The 19380-nt window shown below is 41.1% G+C and overlaps 1 protein-coding gene across 2 annotated transcripts in view; it reads right to left on the reverse strand.

Moving 5' to 3' along the window:
• Positions 1-19368, reverse strand: part of tmlhe (trimethyllysine hydroxylase, epsilon) — a 34888-nt gene extending 15520 nt beyond the window's left edge. The window contains exons 1-5 of one of the 2 annotated variants that reach the window (XM_072594980.1): positions 19261-19331; positions 17556-17586; positions 4704-4890; positions 3166-3342; positions 2676-2952 (exon numbers count right to left, since the gene is read on the reverse strand). In XM_072594980.1, the coding sequence (XP_072451081.1) occupies positions 2676-2952; positions 3166-3342; positions 4704-4890 (641 nt within the window). In that variant the 5' untranslated portion in view covers positions 17556-17586; positions 19261-19331. Of the gene's footprint in view, positions 1-2675; positions 2953-3165; positions 3343-4703; positions 4891-17555; positions 17587-19260 lie in introns of both variants that reach the window. The other variant, XM_072594979.1, reaches the window with a different exon arrangement.
• Between the last annotated feature and the right edge of the window lie 12 nt (positions 19369-19380).

Below are 19380 nucleotides of genomic sequence, written 5' to 3' on the forward strand. Positions count from 1 at the left end.
TCAGAAATGTAGAATTTCATATTAAATGTACAAAAAAGGAGCATTGGAAAAATCCAGCCCATCATTTTATTATGATGCACAAACAAAAGCTTAGGCAGCATACATATACAAATCTTTGAAGGTGACAGGTCAAGCTGAAAAGGCTTTTAACGTATATGGGATTTTGAGTTTTATTAGTAGAGATATACAGTTTCAATGCAATTGTTCACTGTCGTTTTTTCAGGCAGGAGGAAGATATGTACCCCAGGGAGCAGTGTTGGAACCACTGTATTTTCTGGTGTATGTATAAATAACTGGCCAAGCACACCTCGATCAATTCCAAAGTCTGCAGATGATACAGGCTACAAAGTTCTGAAGGTATATGAGCATAGAACTTCAAAATGTGTAGTAAAATTGGTGGAGTACGTAGATGGGTGGCAACTGAAGTTGAATGCAAAGTGAGGGTGATACATTTTGGTACAAAGAACATTCAGTAACAGCATAAAATAAACTACAATTTCAAAAGGGTATGCAGGAGTAGAGAGACCTGGGTGCACATGTGCACAGGACAGGCAGAGACACTGGTTCGTAAGAAATGCAGTATTCTAAGCTTCTTAAAAATAGTGGCACCAATTGCAAGAGTAGGGAGATTATGCTGAACTTAGAATACTAGTTAAATTGCAGTTAAAGTAGCAGGAGGTTCCCAGAACTGTACACTTCAGGAAAGATGTGTAAGACAATGTGGAGGAGGCTCACGAGAATGGTACTATACAGGAAAAGCTTCACTTAAAAGATTGGAGAAGGTGGGGCTGTTTTTCCTTGGAGAGGAGAAAGCAATGGCAGATCTGATGCAAGTTTTCAAAGTTCCAAAGGGTTTAGACAGAGTATTTAAGGAAAAACTGCTCCTGCATCCAAGACAATTGAGAACCAGAGGGCACAGATTTAAAATGTTTCACAAAAGAAGCAAATATGAGATAAGGAAAAGAAAAATCAGTGAGTAGTTATGGTCAGGAATGCACTGCTTGGTAATATGGTGGAAGCAAATACAATTGAGGCATTCAAGAAGGTATTAGATGATTATTTAAATAGTAACAATAACCATGATTATGAAAAAAAAGGTACAAGGATACCAACTCACACTTGATGGGTCAAATGGCCTCTTTTTGCACAGTTAAGAGTTTAGTGATTTTGTGATTTCTTATTTTTGAATGTTGAATAATTGCAAGAAAGCTTGGTCAGCATTGTTAATCAGTTACATCTGGAGTTGCAAATGAAAGGGCAAGAATTATTGAGTCACTGGGATGTTGTGGAAGAGGTATCCACTCTTAGGATTGTAGTGACCACTCCAAATATCTCTTCAGGATACACAATATCTGTAGGCATCCTGGAAGAAAGGTTGAAGTCTGGATTTAAAGCTTTCTGAAGAAGATAACGAGACAGAATAGATCAGGAGCAAAGGGTGATTAGCATACAGTGGTATTTCTGAGTTGAAGTCAGGAAGTAAGAATTCAGTAAGGCTCATGCTCAGGCTTGTATGTTCACACGTTTGGAGAACATTTGTAGCTCAGGTGTAAGTTCTGGATGTAGGTTTGCTTGCTGAGCTGGAAGGTTCGTTTTCAGATGTTTTGTCACATACTAGGTAACATCATCAGTGAGCGTCTGGATGAAGCACTGGTGGCATGGCCGCTTTCTATTCGTGTGTTTAGGTTTCCTTGGGTTGCTGGTGTCATTTCCTTTTGTTTTTCTTAAGGGGTGGTATATGGGATTCAAGTCAATGTGTTTGTTGATAGAGTTCCAGTTGAAATGCCATACTTCTAGGACTTCTTGTGCACGTCTGTTTGGCTTGTCCTAGGATGGATGTGTTGTCCCAGTCATAAGGCATTTGGGCTTCTTTATGAACAGAAGCATTCCAGAGAATAGGTCATTGGACTTTCTGTTTCTGGCCTTCAAAAGAATATTTTGCCAACCCAGTCTGCTCTGCATAGTTCCTCTGTGCTGCAGTGTGTAGTGGCTCACTGAAATAATGTTCTAATGCAGTTTCGTTTGTGGATGGTGGGATGATTGCTTCTGTCATTCAGTATTTGGTCAATTATATGTTCACAATTGTGAAGTATTGAAGCAAAGTTGCAAGATCACCTCGCCCAGTGTTCGTGAAAAGGTACCAAGAAATCTCATACATCAGAGAAAAGGAGGAACATGGAGGAGATACAAACCAAATTCCTGAGAAGTGCAGCATTCCTTGGTTTGGTCACAGGAAAAGTGAAGGAACCCTCAAAATCCTGCAAGTTAGTATAAATCTCAGCTGGAAATACAAGTAGAAAAGGGAGTGTTCCATTGAGATTTTGGGTGATGAAGGTGAAATGTTCATAAAATAGAGTATTACAGCAGTGGTACTTCCTTAACTCCTGTCAATTAATTATTTTTTGATTAAAATGTGAAATCTTATGGTGTAATACTGTCGATACCCACAATTTTGAAGTTCTTTTTAAAAGGTTACTGGTCTCCACTGAGATCTTAACAGCTAATACAATATGTGTAAAGATAGTAGACAACTTATTTTCCTCAGTATTCAGTATATTGAAATAAACTTACTATTGCTTTTCAACACAGTTAATAAAAAAAATTTTAACAGTTCAGAATTTAAACTTTAATACCATCTCCCAAAAAATCCATAATCACCCATAAGAAAATCTCACCTGATCAAACCCACACGTAAAGCTACAGCTTCTGTTGCCTCAACACTTACAGGAACTTCATCAATAAAAGCAATGCCATAAAGTAGGAAGGCTTCCAAAAATTTTTTGAGTTCTTCGTCCGACTCCATCACAGAATTGTAAGTGACATAAGGCATTTGGGCTTCTTTATAAACAGAAGCATTCCAGAGAATACGTCGTTGGACTGTCTGTTTCTGGCCTTCAAAAGAATATTTTGCCAACCATGACAAGTCATATTTGGTCATGTGATTATCTGGCCCTATTAAATGAGGAAGAAATTGAAATAGTTATTGCGAAGGAAAAACAATCATGTTAGATATGCTCAAAGAACCTGTGTTGCAAGCTAGTATCAAAAACAAATTACGATTAAAATTCATTCCCAGACAGCTTAAAGTTTTTTCTCAGTTCAAGTATTAATTGTACCAAGGGAAAAAGACCACACACTATATACACAAATAGAGGAATAACTTACAGGTTATGTAGATTGTATCATTGTCAGAACGTATTTTTGCTGGCTTAATTGCCAAATCCACCTGAGCTGTGTCCAAGCTCCGCTGATTAGTCTTTGGGTTGTAACACGATGCAGAGCGACAATGATCTCGCAGCCAAACGTAATTTAATCGCATCACCATGTCAGAATACTTCAATTCTATAGAAGTTAAAAGATTTTAGTTCTTTAATCTTAACTGACTTGAAAAGGCATGCATTTAGGTAGCTTCAGATATCAAATACAGGATTATTAATCTGGATATAACTTTTACAAAGGAGCAAAGGAAATTTTAAAAACCCATTTACAGAGGACCATTGGTTTTTGCCAGTAACCCCGACAACTGAAATGTGAGTGAAGTAATAAAATTTTGCCATCATACATGAACTAGTTGGATTTTAAGTTAAATATCTCCCTTCACAAATCAAAGCTTTTTTTCTTGTCTGTGCGTTCATAGAAGGAAAAATGGAATCCTGCAGAGTTTTGAAGCTGTTTATTTGATTCTATGCAGTAAAAAGGGACTTTATGCATGAAGTTTCTCAGAATCATAATTTTTTTTTAAATAAAAAAGGCAATTTAGAAATGTAGAATACGCACAAATAAATAAATGGAAATTATGTTTACTTATGGTGCCTTAGATTCAAGGAAATGAGTAATTAAGATTAGTAAAAGAAAAGCAGCATACAGACTTTAAAATCTGCCTCAAACATTACTTCAGATGCCCAGTATAGATTATCCATAACCTATTCACATAAAGAGAATCATCAAAGCTAGCTGTAAATTGAAACGTGTAGACAATGGTTAAAATTAAATATGGCAACACAATAGAGCTTCTGACAACATCCTGGTCAGATTAAAGATGCCCAGATTGTCTTGAAAACTGGGCACTTATTTTATTGCAGAGGAACTTTTTGAAAATATGTTAATAAATGTACAAGGGGGCATAGCTTTAAATTAAGGGGGGGGTAGATATTGGACTGATGTTAGGGGTAGGTTCTTCACTCAGCGAGTCGTAAGTTCATGGAATGCCCTGCCAGTAGCAGTAGTGGACTTTCCCTCTTTATGGGTATTTAAGCGGGCATTGGATAGGTATATGGAGGATAGTGGGTTAGTGTAGGTTAGGTGGGCTTTGATCGGCGCAACATCGAGGGCCAAAGGGCCTGTACTGCGCTGTATTCTTCTATGTTCTATGTTCTAACTAAAAACAGCTTTTAACCTTTAAGCATTCCTGTTACTACAGCTCCAAATGCCACCAAACTTGCAACAACTGCAATTTCCAACCACATCTAAGCACTAAATTTTAGCCAAGCCAATTCTGTCATTCTTAAAAAAAAACTCAAACCAGTTGAAAAGCCAACAATCTAGATTCATCTTCCATTGCAACTGGAGAATGAATGACATGCAGATGATATAATATGAACTCAAAAGAAGTTCTACGTGTGGCAAGTTGAAAGTAGAGTAAATTGAAGCGGCAACACACTAATTTTCATGTCCAAATTTCAATTTGGAATATCTTGCCTTACCCAAGTGTTGATCGTGCATCAACCATGAACAGTTCAAGGAGTCTGGAGCACCATGTTTCCAACGTCTTGCAGTTACTGCAGGTAGATGGTTACTCATCCAACATTTCCATAGTTCCCGTCCTTGAAAGTCAGCTCTCAACAGATGCTTCACACTGCTGTCAATATGCAGAAAGCGGTACCAAGACATCTGAGAACGTAAGACAGGATTTTCAGAGCATGAAATTCATGTCTCCCAAATTATTGATGGTAATCGTGTACAGGTACACACATTCTGAAACAAACTCCAGAACAATTCTAAGAAGGATCACTGGACCCAAAACATTAACCCTGATTATCTCTCCACAGATGCTGCCTGACCTGCTCAGATTTTCCAGTAATTTCTGTTTTTGTTTCAGATTTCCAGCGTCTGCAGTTTTTTTCAACATGCATTCTGAAGTTCCTTGCATCTTATCTGAAGTATGTGGACATATCTGTCAAATAGCCCTGGCTGCTACGGAAATCTCCATTAGAACTAACTAACTATTGGCAGCTTTGTTAATATTTAAATATTATTCATTTGTGACCTTATAGAGGTTTACAAAATTATGAGGGGCATGGATAGGATAAATATATAAAGTCTTTTCCCTGGGGTCAGGGTCAGGAAGTCCAGAACTAGAGGGCATAGGTTTAGGGTGAGCGGGAGAAGACATAAAAGAGATCTACGGGGCAACTTTTTCACACAGAGGGTGGTACGTGTATGGAATGAGCTGCCAGAGGAAGTGGTGGAGGCTGGTACAATTGCAACATTTAAGAGGCATTTGCATGGGTACATGAATAGGAAGGGTTTGGAGGAATATGGGCCGTATGCTGGCAGATGGGACTGGTTTGGGTTGGGATACCTGGTTGGCATGGATGGGTTTGGCTGAAGAGTCTGTTCCCATGCTGTACATCTCTAGGATTCTATGATTTTGACTGGTAGCAATAACAAGTGAATTTTGCATAGAGAATTAGCAAATAAGATGGTTACCTCCAGTCAGAAACACAGATTTACAAAATTACATCTGCGCAATCCAATCGGACCTTAATTTCCAGTTTTTTAAATCCATAACTCTAAGTCACAGCACTTGGCTTATTTTTAAATGTTGTGTTGTTGACTGTATCACTGTCAGAAAATATGTTCCAGTCTACCATTACACCATTTAAAAGGGCAAAACTGATCGAATACTTTAACACCTTTTACCCACATAATCATCGCAATGCTTCTTCTCACTGAATTGGTGATCAGAAAACTATCAATCTCTGAACATACTCAAAGATCTAACATCCAGAGTCCTTTGGGGTGGAGGATTCCACAAACATCCAGAACAGTGAAAAGAAATTCTCATCTCAGTCCGAAATGGCATTGTTATTTCAAATTGTGCCTCTCGGTTCTAGACTCCTCAAACAGGGGAAACCTCTTACGTGCATCTATCCTGTCTATCCCTTTAAGTTCTTTGCAAGTTTCAATTAGATTATCTCTTGTTAAGCTGTGGAGAGTGCAAGTCCAATTTGCACAATCTTTCTTCTTAAGACAGTTCTACCATCAGAGGAACAAATCTGTTGAAGGTTCACTGGACTACCTCATAGCAATAATCTCCAACCTGAGATAAAAGTTAAAAATTACAAACCTGGTGTTGTGTAATTTTTAATTTTTCCACTCCAATCTAATACCAGCACCTCCACATCATCCCGAGACAAGGAGACCGAAATAGCATACCGTGCTCTAGGTGCGGTCTAACCAAGTTACTTTACAACTGAAGCAAGACTTCACTACTCCTGTACTCAAAACCTTTTATGATAAAGACTAAAATTTCATTAACCTTCTGGTTAGTTGCTGCACCCGCATATTAGCCTTCAGTGTCTGGGACAAAGATACTTAGGTCCCTTTATATGTCTACATTTTTAAAAATTCTCACCATTTAAGAAATACTCTGCATGCCTGTTCCTCCTACGAATGTGGATATCCTTACATTTTTGACATGACATTGCATCTGTCACATTACTGCCCAGTCATTAATCCTCTCCAAAACTACCTGAACTTACTTTACATCTCTGTCATAATACTTAGTTTTCTATAATTTGCAAATTTGGAAATATTACATTTGGTCCACACAACTAAAATCATTTATATGTATTGTTAACAGTCGTGACCCAAGAACAGATTCTTGAGGCAACCCACTATCCAGGGTCATTTCTGTTTTCTATCTGAAGCCAATCATTAACCTTTGACTTGATTTAACTTACTTCCCTTTTGATAGCATTCCTTATTGAAATGCACATAGTTTTTAAAACTATTATTATTAGGAATATGTTTTTCTCGTATCTTCACACCAATCAATGCACTTACAGTTTTCCTATGTCACTTTTCGATTTTGTGACCTTCAGCCTGGCTATCAAATAGCTCTGGGTATAAGTGTGCACTGCAGTGCTGACTGTCTGTCCTCCTGGAAGAGGAGGGAAGGTCCCAAGCTTTGCTCTGCAAGTACAGTTGGCTCCACTTGAGGAAGGTTCCTGATCTTCACGTACTTCGTCTCGCACTTTGGGCAAAATTGTTTTCAAAGATTCTTTCCTAATTCTCTAGCCAATTACACTAAACCTATACCAACCATATAGTTATTGACCCATCTTATATTTGGTACTAGATCCTCCATATCAGGCACCTTAAACTTTATGCCCATCAAAATGTCCCTCAATCACTTTTATTTCAAAGGAAGTATAGCAAGCCTGTCCAATCTTTCTTCAACGATAGTTCTATTGTTGGAAGCATCCTTCCCTTGTCCATTTCCTTGACACATGTTCTACTGCTGTCACATTTTTCCTGTAATGCAATGACAATAACTGCATCTACTACATCAGTTGCAGTCTAAGTAACATTACATATAATTCCAGCAGACCCCACTCAACAAAGCAAAGCAATATGTCTGCTGAGCCAACTTATCCAGGGCTGACTCATTGAGTATGTTCAAAATCAACATTAATAGGTTTCTACAATTAAGACCATGTGATGCAGAAAAAGCACAGGAAAATGGTATTGAAGTGGAAAGATCATCTGTGATCTCACCGAATAGCAGCATGGGCTTGATGAGCTGAATGGCTTACTCCTGCTCCTATTCCTTATATCTTAATTTACCAGCCCTGATGTTTTCAGGGACATGTGGATTTTTGAAAAAAATTCATTCATGGGATGACCATGAGAAGGTGAGCTGACATCTTGAATTATTGCAATCCATTTGATGCACATACGCTCACAATGCCACTACAGAAAAAGTTTCAGGATTTTGACCCAGCAACACTGAGGGAATGGCAACAGATGGTGAGTAGCTTAAAGGCGAACTTGCAGATTGCTTTGTTCCCATGAATCTGTTGCCCTTGACATTCTAGATGATAGCAGTTCTGGGTTTTGATGGTGCTATCTATGCAATCTTGGTAAATTTCTGCAGTGCATCTTATAGGTAGTACAGACTACTGCTACTGTGGAAGTGAACATCTGTGCATGTGGTACCAATCAAGTGGCCTGCTTCAACCTGGATTGCATCAAGCCTCTTGGGTATTGTTTCAGCTGCAGTCATCCAGGTTGTAGTGTGGAGTATCAAAGCATTTCATCACACTCCTGACTTGTGCTTTGTGCATGGTGGACAAACTTCAGGAAGTCAGGAGCTGAGTTACTTGTTACAGGATTTCTTGTCTCCAACCTACATGTGAACACAGTATTTACTGTATATGGCGAGTCACGTTCAGTTTCTAGTCAATGATAACCCCCAGAAAATTGATGGAAAAGAATTCATTGATGTTGATACCATTGAATGTCAAAGGGCAATTGTTAGGCCTTATCTTGTGGAGATGATTATTGCCTGGTACTTACATTACTTGTCACTGGTCAGCCCAACCTGAATTCTTTTCAGGTCTGCTACGTTGAACACAGACTTCTTCAATATCTGAGGAATCATGAATGATGCTGAACATTATGTAATCATCAGTGAACATCCCACTTCTGACCTAATGATGGAACAAAGGTCTTTGATGAAGCACCTGAAGATGGTTGGGCCGAGGACATTCCACTGAAGACTAGAGCTCTTGTGGCATAGTAGTGTCCTTACCTATTGGCAAGGAGGCAGGAGTTCAAGTTCCACCAGCTCCAGAGGTACCTTAGAATAGGTTCATTAGAAAATGTCCAAGGGAACTGTGATATTCTACCCCAATTTCTCATTTGGACCTGCCATTAGTTTTTTTTTGTCATCTGCTGGGACATCGCCTTCTGTGGTTCTCAGGTTTCGTTTAATATTCCCGAAGTGCCATGCCTAATTAGACTGATTAAAAGACATTATATAATGCAAATAGAACATAACAGCACAGTACAGGCCCTTCAGCCCAACCTGTGAAACCAATCTAAAGCCTGTCTAATCTACACTATTCCAATATCATCCATATGTTTTTCCAATGGCCATTTAAATGCCCTTAAAGTTGCCGAGTCTATACTGTTGCAGGCAGGGCATTCCATGCCCTTCCTACTCGGAGTATAGAACCTACCTCTGATATCTGTGCTATATCTATCACCTCACAATTTAAAGCTACGTCCCCTCATGCTAGCCATCACTATCTAAGGAAAATGGCTCTCACTGTCTACCCTACCTAATGTTCCGATCATCATGTATGTCGCTATGAAGTCACCTGTCGACCACCTTCTCTCTAACAAAAACAGCCTCAAGTCCCTCAGCCTTTCCTCATAACAGCTTCCCTCCATACCAGGCAACATCCTGGTAAGTTTCCTCTGCATCCGAGAATCATAGAACCCTACAGTGTGGAAACAGGCCATTCTGCCCAACAAGCCCACACCAACCCTCTGAAGAGTAACCCACCCAGACTCATTCCCCTACATTTATCCCTGACTAATGCATCTAACCTACACATTCCTGAACACTATGGGCAATTTATCACAGCCAATTCACCTAATCTGCACATCTTTGGATGGTGGGAGGAAACCAGAGCACAGTGGCACAGTGGTTAGCACTGCTGCCTCACAGCGCCAGAGACCTGGGTTCAATTCCCAACTCAGGCGACTGACTGTGTGGAGTGTACACATTCTCCCCGTGTCTGCGTGGGTTTCCTCCGGGTGCTCCGGTTTCCTCCCACAGTCCAAAGATGTGCAGGTTAGGTGAATTGGTCATGCTAAATTGCCCGTAGTGTTAGGTAAAGGGGTAAATGTAGGGGAATGGGTGGGTTGCGCTTCGGTGGGTTGGTGTGCACTTGTTGGGCCGAAGGGCCTGTTTCTACACTGTAAGTAATCTAATCTAATCTAATCACCCAGAGAAAATCCATGCAGACAATATGCAAACTCCACACAGACCCGCTGAAGGCTGGAATTGAACCCTTGTCCCTGGCACTGTGAGGCAGCAGTGCTAACCACTGTGCCACCACTTTCCAATGTTTCCACATCCTTCCTATAATGCAGCAACTAGAATTGTATGCAATATTCCAAGTGCAGCCGTACCAGATTTTTCTACACCTGCAACATGACCTCTTGGCTCCAAAACTCAATCCCTCTACCAATAAAAACTAACACATCGTACACCTTCTTAACAACTTTATCAACCTGGCTAGGAACTTTCAGGGACCTATGTACATAGACACAGAGAACTCTCTGCTCATCCACACTACCAAGAATCTTACTATTAGCCCAGTATTCTGTATTCCTGTTGCTCCTTCCAAAGTGAATCACCTCGCACTTTTCCACATTAAACTCCATTTCCCATCTCTCAGCCCAGCTCTGCAGCTAATCTACATTCCTCTGTAACCTGCAACATCCTTCGGTACGGTCCACAACTCCACTGACCTTAGTGTCATCCACAAATTTACTCACCCATCCTTCAATGCCCTCATCAGATCATTTATAAAAATGACAAACAGCAGCGGCCCCAAACAGATGCTTGCAGCACACCACTAGTAGTTGAACTCCAGGATGAACACTTCCAATCAACCACCATCTAGTCTTCTTTCAGCTAGCTAATTTCTGATCCAAACTGCTAAATCTCCCTCAATCCCGTGCCTCCATATTTTCTGTATTAGCCTACTGTGGGGAACCTTATCAAATGCTTTACTGAAATCCTTATACACTGCATCAACTGCTTTACCCATTCACTGGTTTGGTCACCATCTCAAAGAACTCAATATGGTTTGTGAGGCCCGACCTACCCTTCAAAAAACCATGTTGACTATCCCTAATCAAAATGATTATAAATTCCCTCTCTCATATTCCTTTCCAACACTTTACCCACAACTGAAGTAAGGCTCACTGGTCTATAATTACGAGGGTTGTCTCTACTCCCCTTCTTGAACAAGGGACAATACTTGCTATCCTCTAATCTTCTGGCACTATTCCTGTAGACAATGACAACATAAAAATTAAAGCCAAGGGTTCCGCAATCTCTTCCCTAGCTTCCCAGAGAATCGTGGGATAAATCCCACTTATCTATTTTCACACTTTCCAAAATTGCTAACACTTCCACCTTATGAACCTCCATTCCGTCTAGACTAATAACCTGTACCTCAGTATTCTCCTTGACAACATTGTCAGTATTCACACAGAAAAAAAAGATAGAAAACGTTCATTTAGTGCCTCTCCTATCTCCTCCGACTCCACGCACAACTTCCCATTACTGTACTTGACTGGCCCTAATCTTCCTCTAGTCATTCTTTTATTCCTGACATATCTACAGACAGTTTTAGGGTTTTCCTTGATCCTACCTGCCAAAGACTTATCACATTCCCTCCTGACTCTTTTTATCTCTCTCTTTAGTCCTTACTGGCTAACTTGTAACTCTCAAGCGTCCTAACGGAGGCTTCACATCTCATCTTTACATAAGCCTCCTACTTCCTCTTGACAAGAGATTCAACTTCTTTTGTAAACCATGGTTCCCTCACTCGATTACTTCCTCCCTACCTGACAGGTACATACTTATCAAGGACATGCAGTAGCTGTTCCTTGAACAAGCTCCACGTTTCAAGTGTGCCCATCCCCTGCAGTTTGATTCTCCATTCTATGAATCCTAAGTCTTACCTAATCACATCATAATTGCCTTTCACGCAGCTATAAGTCTTGCCCCGTGGTATATACCTTTCCCTTTCCATTGCTGAAATAAATGTAACCGAATTGTGGTCACATCACCAAAGTGTTCACCTACCTCCTGGTACATTATCCAGTACCAAAACCAACGTGGCCTATCTACATACTGTGTCTGGAAACCCTCCTGCACACATTGGACAAAAACTGACTCATTTAAAATACACGAGCTATAGCGTTTGCAATTAATATTTGGAAAGTTAAAGCCCCCCCTAACAACTACCCTGTAACTTTTGCTCCTATCCAGATTCATCTTTGCAATCCTTTCCTCAACTTCTCTGGAAGTTTTCAGAGCCTATAGAAAACTCCCAACAGGGTGACCGCTCCTTTCCTGTTTCTAACCTCAGCCCATACTACCTCAGTCGATGATTCCTCATCAAACGTCTTTTCTGCCACTGTAATATGCTCCTTGACAATGCTACACCTCCCCCTCTTTTACCACCTTCCTTGTGCTTACTAAAATATCTAAACCCCAGAACCTGCAACAACCGTTCCTGTCCCTGCTCTATCCATGTCTCTGAAATAGCCACAACATCAAAGCGCCAGATACCAACCCATGCTGCAAGTTCACCTACCTTATTTCGGATGATCTTGGCATTGAAGTAGATACACTTCAAATCACCTTCCTGCTTGGCAGTTCACTCATGCGACCGTGAAACCTTATTTATGACCTCACTACTCTCAACCTCCTGTACATTAGAGCTACAAATCAGATTCTCAAGAGCATCATTGGAACAAAGGAGATCAAAGATGGGGAAGCCAACCAACTGCTGTCCGAACAGGAGCTTCCAGACATGGGCCTGTTCTGAACCAAGAAAACCAACAGCGAGAACCTCAGCAACCGGGGCAGCACAGTGGCTCAGTGGTTAGCACTGCTGCTTCACAGCAGCAGGGACCCGGACTGTCAGTGTGGAGTTTGCACGTTCTTCCTGTGTCTGTGTGGGTTTCCTCTGGGTGCTCCAGTTTCCTCCCAAAGTCCAAAGATGTGCAGGTTAGTTTAATTGGCCATGCTAAATTGCAAATAGTGTTCAGGGACTGTGTAGATTAGATGTATTAGTCAGGAATAAATGTAGGGTAATAGGATAGGGGAATGGGTCATTCTTGGAAGGGTTGATGTGGACTTGTTGGGCCAAACGGCCTGTTTCCACACTGTCAGGATTTTATAATCCAAAACTATGTTTTCCTCAATGGCAAAACCCCAAAGTTCTGACCTAGCTAGCAGGGAGGTGAGTAGTGACAATGGAAGAGGAGTAGTGACCAGTGCATTGGAATCTCAAGCCTGATTAAACGTTTTTGTAATTAAAACTGTTGTCTTTAGATTCAAATAATGTTTAATCTAGCTAATAGTGTATTTAATAGCATTACTGTACTCTGTATAGTTGATCATGTCAATTTCCCTTTTTGTTGCATATATGTGTTATACTTACCTTCTATATTGTAAATCAACGCAGAGATTCTTTTGCCCTGAAACACCTGTTTACTGCCTTCTTATTTCACATTCCCTAAATATAAGTCCTGTATCTAGAACCAGGGATCTGGGTGTGATTTGAACAACCTAAAACTCAGAAAATAACTGACTGCAAACCAGAACCCTACACTATCAGCAGTGCAATGAAAGGAAAAAAAAACTTTGCAATTGCAGAATGTACACTTGAAGATAAACAGAAGATGTATGAAATATGGGTTAACCTCTTGGCGTTTGATTTAATTCTGATACATACTTTTTGCACAGGTAATGGCAGCTCTGATGTGATATCGGTCTGATATCGTTCACTGTTGTAAACTGGGGTTCCTTGTAAACCTGCATATTTTAGTATTCCATATTTGGTATTTCCTGTGTAGTATGAAACCTCATTTAATTGTGTTACAGTAGTAAGTAGCCTTTCACAAGCAAAAACAAAAGATTTATAGGCCCCATGTCTATGAGTGCAATGTTCTGAAAATAAGAAGGGCTGTTCTTCGAAGCAATGAAAACTGACCTTCAAATAGAGGTAGGTAAGGGGACAATGATCATTTGGCATCATGAGTAGCGAGCTACCCATTATCAAATGCTGAGAAGTTTTAGACAGGTGATTGGTACAGCATAGATGGCCAGCCCCCAAAACAAAGAATATCAACAAGGATTGGTGGTGAGAGATGGTGAGCAAGAAAATCTGGGGAAATGTGCTTCCATCTTCTTGGGAATAAACCAGGAGTTCCACTATATCAGCCTGAGGGAAGAACAAAGACAAAGATACTGAAAACCACCAGCCCCGCTTGTCCATTCTTCAGGATGTTTCATGATTGGTTAAGCATTCTCAAGGCAAGGTGATGGCCGAGTGCTATTCTTGCTACACTATTAATCCAGAAATTCAGCTAATGTTCTGGGGACCCAGGTTTGAATTCCACCAAGACAGATGATAGAATTTGAACTCAACAACAAAACAAAACTGGAGTTAAGACATTACTGATGGCTATGAAACCATTGTTGATTGTGGGACAAACCCATCTGCTTCACTAATGTCCTTCAGGGAAAGAAATCCATCATCCTCACCTGTGACTACATGTGACTCCAGAGCCACAGCAAGTGGATCCTAAAGGATATAGCTGGGTCTCTGGCAGGTGGTTGCTGAACCAACAAGAGGGAAAAACATTGGACTACATCCAATCTACCTGTGGCAAATACATTGGTCCAGGACCTATCAGTAAGGGTGACCACTGCACAACTCTGTAGTGAAGAAGTCCCGCCTTTACTTTGATACGCCTTCACTTCATCATGTTGTGGCACTATCACTGTGCTAAATGAGGCAGACTTTGAATAGATCTAGTTTACTCAGGTCTGAGCATCCACGAGGTGCTTTGGGTAAAGAACAGCAGAATCATACTCCAACACAATCTGCAACTTCACAGTCCAGCATATCTCCCACTTAACTTGGAATCAAACCTTGTTCAATGGAGAGTGGAGGAGGGCATGCCAAGAGCAGCACCAGGTAATATTTAGAAGTGATATCAACCTGGTGAAGATGCAAACCAGGACTATTTGAATGCTAAACAGCAACTGGTAGATAGAGCTAAGCAGTCTCAAAACCAACAGATTACATCTAAGCTTTGCCATCCTGCCTCATCCAGTCATAATTGCTGGTGGACAATTGAACAACTCAATGGAGGAGGCGGCACCACAAATATTCACATCCTCAATGATGGAAGAGCCAAGTATATCAGTCCAAAAAATGTAGAAGCATTTGTAACAAGCCTCAGCCAGAAACGCAGAATTGATGATCCATCTTGTCCTCCTCCAGTCATCCCCAGCATTAAAGATACCAGTCTTCAGCCAATTTGATTCATTCTACATGATATTAAGAAACAGTGAGAAGCACAGGATACTGCAAAGACTATGGGCCCTCACAGCATTCTAGCCATATTATTGGAGACTCATATTCCAAGTTCAGCAGATATTAGGGAAGGCAAATCTAATGTTGGCCTCGATTTCAACAGGAATGCAATATCAAAGTTGTTACAATTATACAAGGCACTAGTTAGACCACACCTAGGAAACCTTTTCTCCATCATAAGGTCAGAAGTGGGAATGTTTGCCACTGATTGCAAAATGATCAGCACCATTCGCAGCTCCTCAGATACTGAAGCAGTCTATGTTCAAATGCAACAAGCTGTGGACAATGTCCAGGCTTGGGCTGACAAATGACAAGTAATATTTGCACCATACAAATGCCAGCCAATAACTAATTCCAAAGTCTAAAGTGACAATCTAACCATGTCCCTTGATCGTCAATGCTGTTACCATCACTGAATCCCTCACTTTCAACATCCTGGGGGTTATCATTGACCAGAAACTCAACTGCCGTCATCATGTAAATACAGTAGCTCCAAGTGCAGGTCAGAGGCTATGAATACTGCAGCAAGTAACTCACCTCCTGACTCTCCACCATCTACAAGGCAAGAGTGTGATGGAATATTCTCCACTTGCCGATATGGGTACATTTCCAATTACACTAGGAAGATTGGCAATGTCCAGCACAAAGCAGCCTGTTTGAGAGACACCATATCCACAAGCATCCATTCCCTCTACCACCAACGCTCAGTAATAGCAGTATGTACTATAAACAAGATGCATTGCAGAAATTCACCAAAGATTCTTAGACAGAACCTTCCAAACCCACGACCTCGTCCATCTAGAGGGACAAGGTCAACAGATATGTGCATCAAGTTCCCCTCCTCACCATCCTGACTTGGAAAAAATTCACCGCTGCTTCACTGTCATTGGATCAAAATCCTGGAATTTCCTCCCTAAAGGCATTGTAGATCTTCCTGCAGCACATGAACAGTACTTCAAGAAGGCAGCCCAGCACCACCTCCTCAAGGACGACTAGAGATAGACAATAAATATTAGCCATCTAGAAAAGTCCATGTCTCAAGTGAATAAAAATAACTGTCACACTTGTATACTTGCCTTGCCTAATTACTGATCTATCATATCAAAACTGCTGCTTCTTCATGAATTGTCAGAAAATTGCTACATGACATCAACTGCATATTTAAGGTAACTGATCATGAAATCTCCAAAATCAACACTGGAAAAACCTGTTTTTCATTATCTCAACGAGTTTACTCTGGAGAACCATTAGTAAAACAAGATCTGTGCCTGGAGAATGTATGCAAAAGGGGTAATCATTAGACAGATACCAGTTTATTAGTTTAAAAAACAAGTAATCAGTCTATTGAAGGGGTCTTTTGCTCTTGATCCTGTGCTTTATTTGATTTGATTCCCTCAACTGCAATCAGCTAATTCGACAAAAGACTACATCAAACTTCTCAATTATTTGCATGATCCACAATAATCATTGAATCGAGGCAGATGCCATTGTAACATTCACTGTAAATATTCAAGTTATACTAAAGTATTGCAGACAGCTGAGCCAGAGGACAAGATTCAATCTTTCCAGTGTTTACTTGGAGTTGATCATTAGAGAAGAACCATGAAATGTGTAAGTCAGCTAGGTTGGCAGTACTAAGCAATGAAGAAGGCGCTCATACGCAGAAAACGGTTCATCCGAGGTGACATTAGATTACCTGCAGTTACACGTTCAGATTAAAACCGGTTTAAAAAAACAACACCCCCGCCCCCCCCCCCCCCCAACATTGTTGGCTAATATTTAATTGAACTATAGTTACATTTACCATTTTTGCACATACTACAAACAGATTTAAGTAGCCCGGAATTTCCCACACAAAACCTAAAAGTAATTGTTTCCTAAAATTACGAGCACGAATTCTGAACAGTCCTAAAATGTAAATATAGCAGCAACCAAAAATCAATATTATTGCTGGAGTTCTTTCTTTCTTCGTGTAACTTAATTTATCTGATTTTTCCCATATGAAAAACTGGATAAAGACCCTGCGTTGGTATACGCATAAATGATATTTCGACGGCTTTAAGCTTTTATTTTAATGTTGACATCTCTCCAAAGCCAACTTTAAAGACCACTATTGTTAAAAATTGGAAATCACTGAAAAGCTGATCTCGAAATGTATTAAAGTCTCTCCCGGCAAACACCAAGTTGAGTTCCACACAGGGTTATTTACAAGAAGCAAAGGCGAAACTCCTGCACATCCCGCCCCTGGTCCTCCAAGGCCCTACTCAAGTTTCTCTAACCCGGGGAACAGAACACCAGAGCGGCGGCATCCTGTGGGTGGTTTCGGTGGCTAACACCAGGCCTTACCGCTGCTCTTCCAACCAGCGACCAGGACCTCCTAGATAGAGGAACCGAAGAGAAACAACGTTTCAAAAACAAAAACAAGCAGCCACTTCCATCCAGTACGTCAAGACTAACAAACAATTCAGATAACTAGAGTCTAAGCTGACCGCCCAATTCAGCCCATTCCCTCCCCTTCACCACACATGCGTGAGCTATCCTCCAGCCCCAGCCCTACCCTCCCAACCACACAGCTGTCAATCAATGGTAAGTCTCAAAGCCAAGAGGGTGCGCCTATTCTGCCTTGTCAAGGATTGGTGGCAGCATCATCTTACATATCACCTTCTGTATTTGAAATCCGTTGTTTCCCATAATTAGACAGGATGAGTAGATAATGACCACAGTTTCATTAGTATACAATGTTAAAGGGCTTCACCCTTATATTTTCTTTATATGTATATAAAATCACACAACACGACGTTATAGTCCCACATGTTTATTTGAAAGTACAAGCTTTCCGACCGCTGATCCTTCGTCTAGTAGCTAGTTGGGGAGGATTATAGTACCATAGGACAGGGAATTTACATAAACTGCCAGACTGGTCGCTTAACCAAGGACACAATGGGGACTGCAGATGCTGGAGAAATCAGAGTTGATAATGTGTGGCGCTGGAAAAGACACAGCAGGTCAGGCAAAGTCGACGGTTCGGGCAGGACTCTGAACGAAACATCACCTGGTGAGACACTGACAACAATGGGCACTATAAATTCTGATGAAGGGCTTTTGCCCGAAACGTCGATTCTCCTGCTCCTCGGATACTGCCTGGCCTGATGTGCTTTTCCAGCACCACACTATTGCCTCTGATCTCCAAGATCTGCAGTCCTCTCTCTCCCAATGTTTTGTTTTCCTATGATTCTGTCCCAGTAGCTACCTGACGAAGGAGCAGGGCTCCCAAAGCTTGAACTTTCAAATAAACCTATTGGAGTATAACCTGGTGTTGTGATTTTTAACCTTGTAAACATTCCATTGCTGATTTTTAACTTTGTCCACCCCAGTCCAGATCTTGTATATATGGAAGAACCGGGGCAACATGATCAAAGTCCTATGCAAACGTTTTAAGGACGCTTTGAAGGCGAGAAATGATGTTACAAGCAATATGGGTTTCAAATATCTGGCGTGCCAGAGCCATGAGGGATAACCATGTTAGTCAAGAATGGGAGATAAAAGCTGAGGTATTGGGGCTGGAGGAATTAGCAGACGAATAATTGCAGTAATTTGTAGAAAATTATCAACAAATCTGAATAGAAATACAAAATCCAATTCACTAAGAATCTATTCCCTTGTAACCCTCTGGGCCAATCTTTCAGAACTGCTAGGTAAAAACAATGACTACAGATGCTGGAAACCAGATTCTGGATTAGTGGTGCTGGAAGAGCACAGCAGTTCAGGCAGCATCCGAGGAGCTAGACTAGTCTGTGAACCAAACAGCACCTCACTTTGGTGAGACACTGACAAGAGGACAACGACGCATGCGTGTTTATTGGGGCACAAGCCATGTCCCATTACCCCATTACGCCATCACGTACACTTTGGGTTTGACGCAATGCCGTACACAGGGAAGCGCGCGCAGCTTTGAACAGGGTTAAGCGGTGGGGAGGAAGAATTCCCGGAGTGAGAAAGGAATAACAAGGGAGCCCAGGAGGTGGATGAGTTTTCCTACTGTCTCTTTTACCTCCAGCTCCTCGGCCCTAACACTGTATCCTCTCCCCGAATCTTGATCTCCTCTGACCCTTGTCCCAATCGCTCCCGCCCCACAGTGAAATTCGCGCATGCGGGTTTCAAGTCGGTGTAA

This window comes from Chiloscyllium punctatum, chromosome 25 (assembly GCF_047496795.1).
Source record: "Chiloscyllium punctatum isolate Juve2018m chromosome 25, sChiPun1.3, whole genome shotgun sequence".
NCBI classification, from domain to species: domain Eukaryota; kingdom Metazoa; phylum Chordata; class Chondrichthyes; order Orectolobiformes; family Hemiscylliidae; genus Chiloscyllium; species Chiloscyllium punctatum.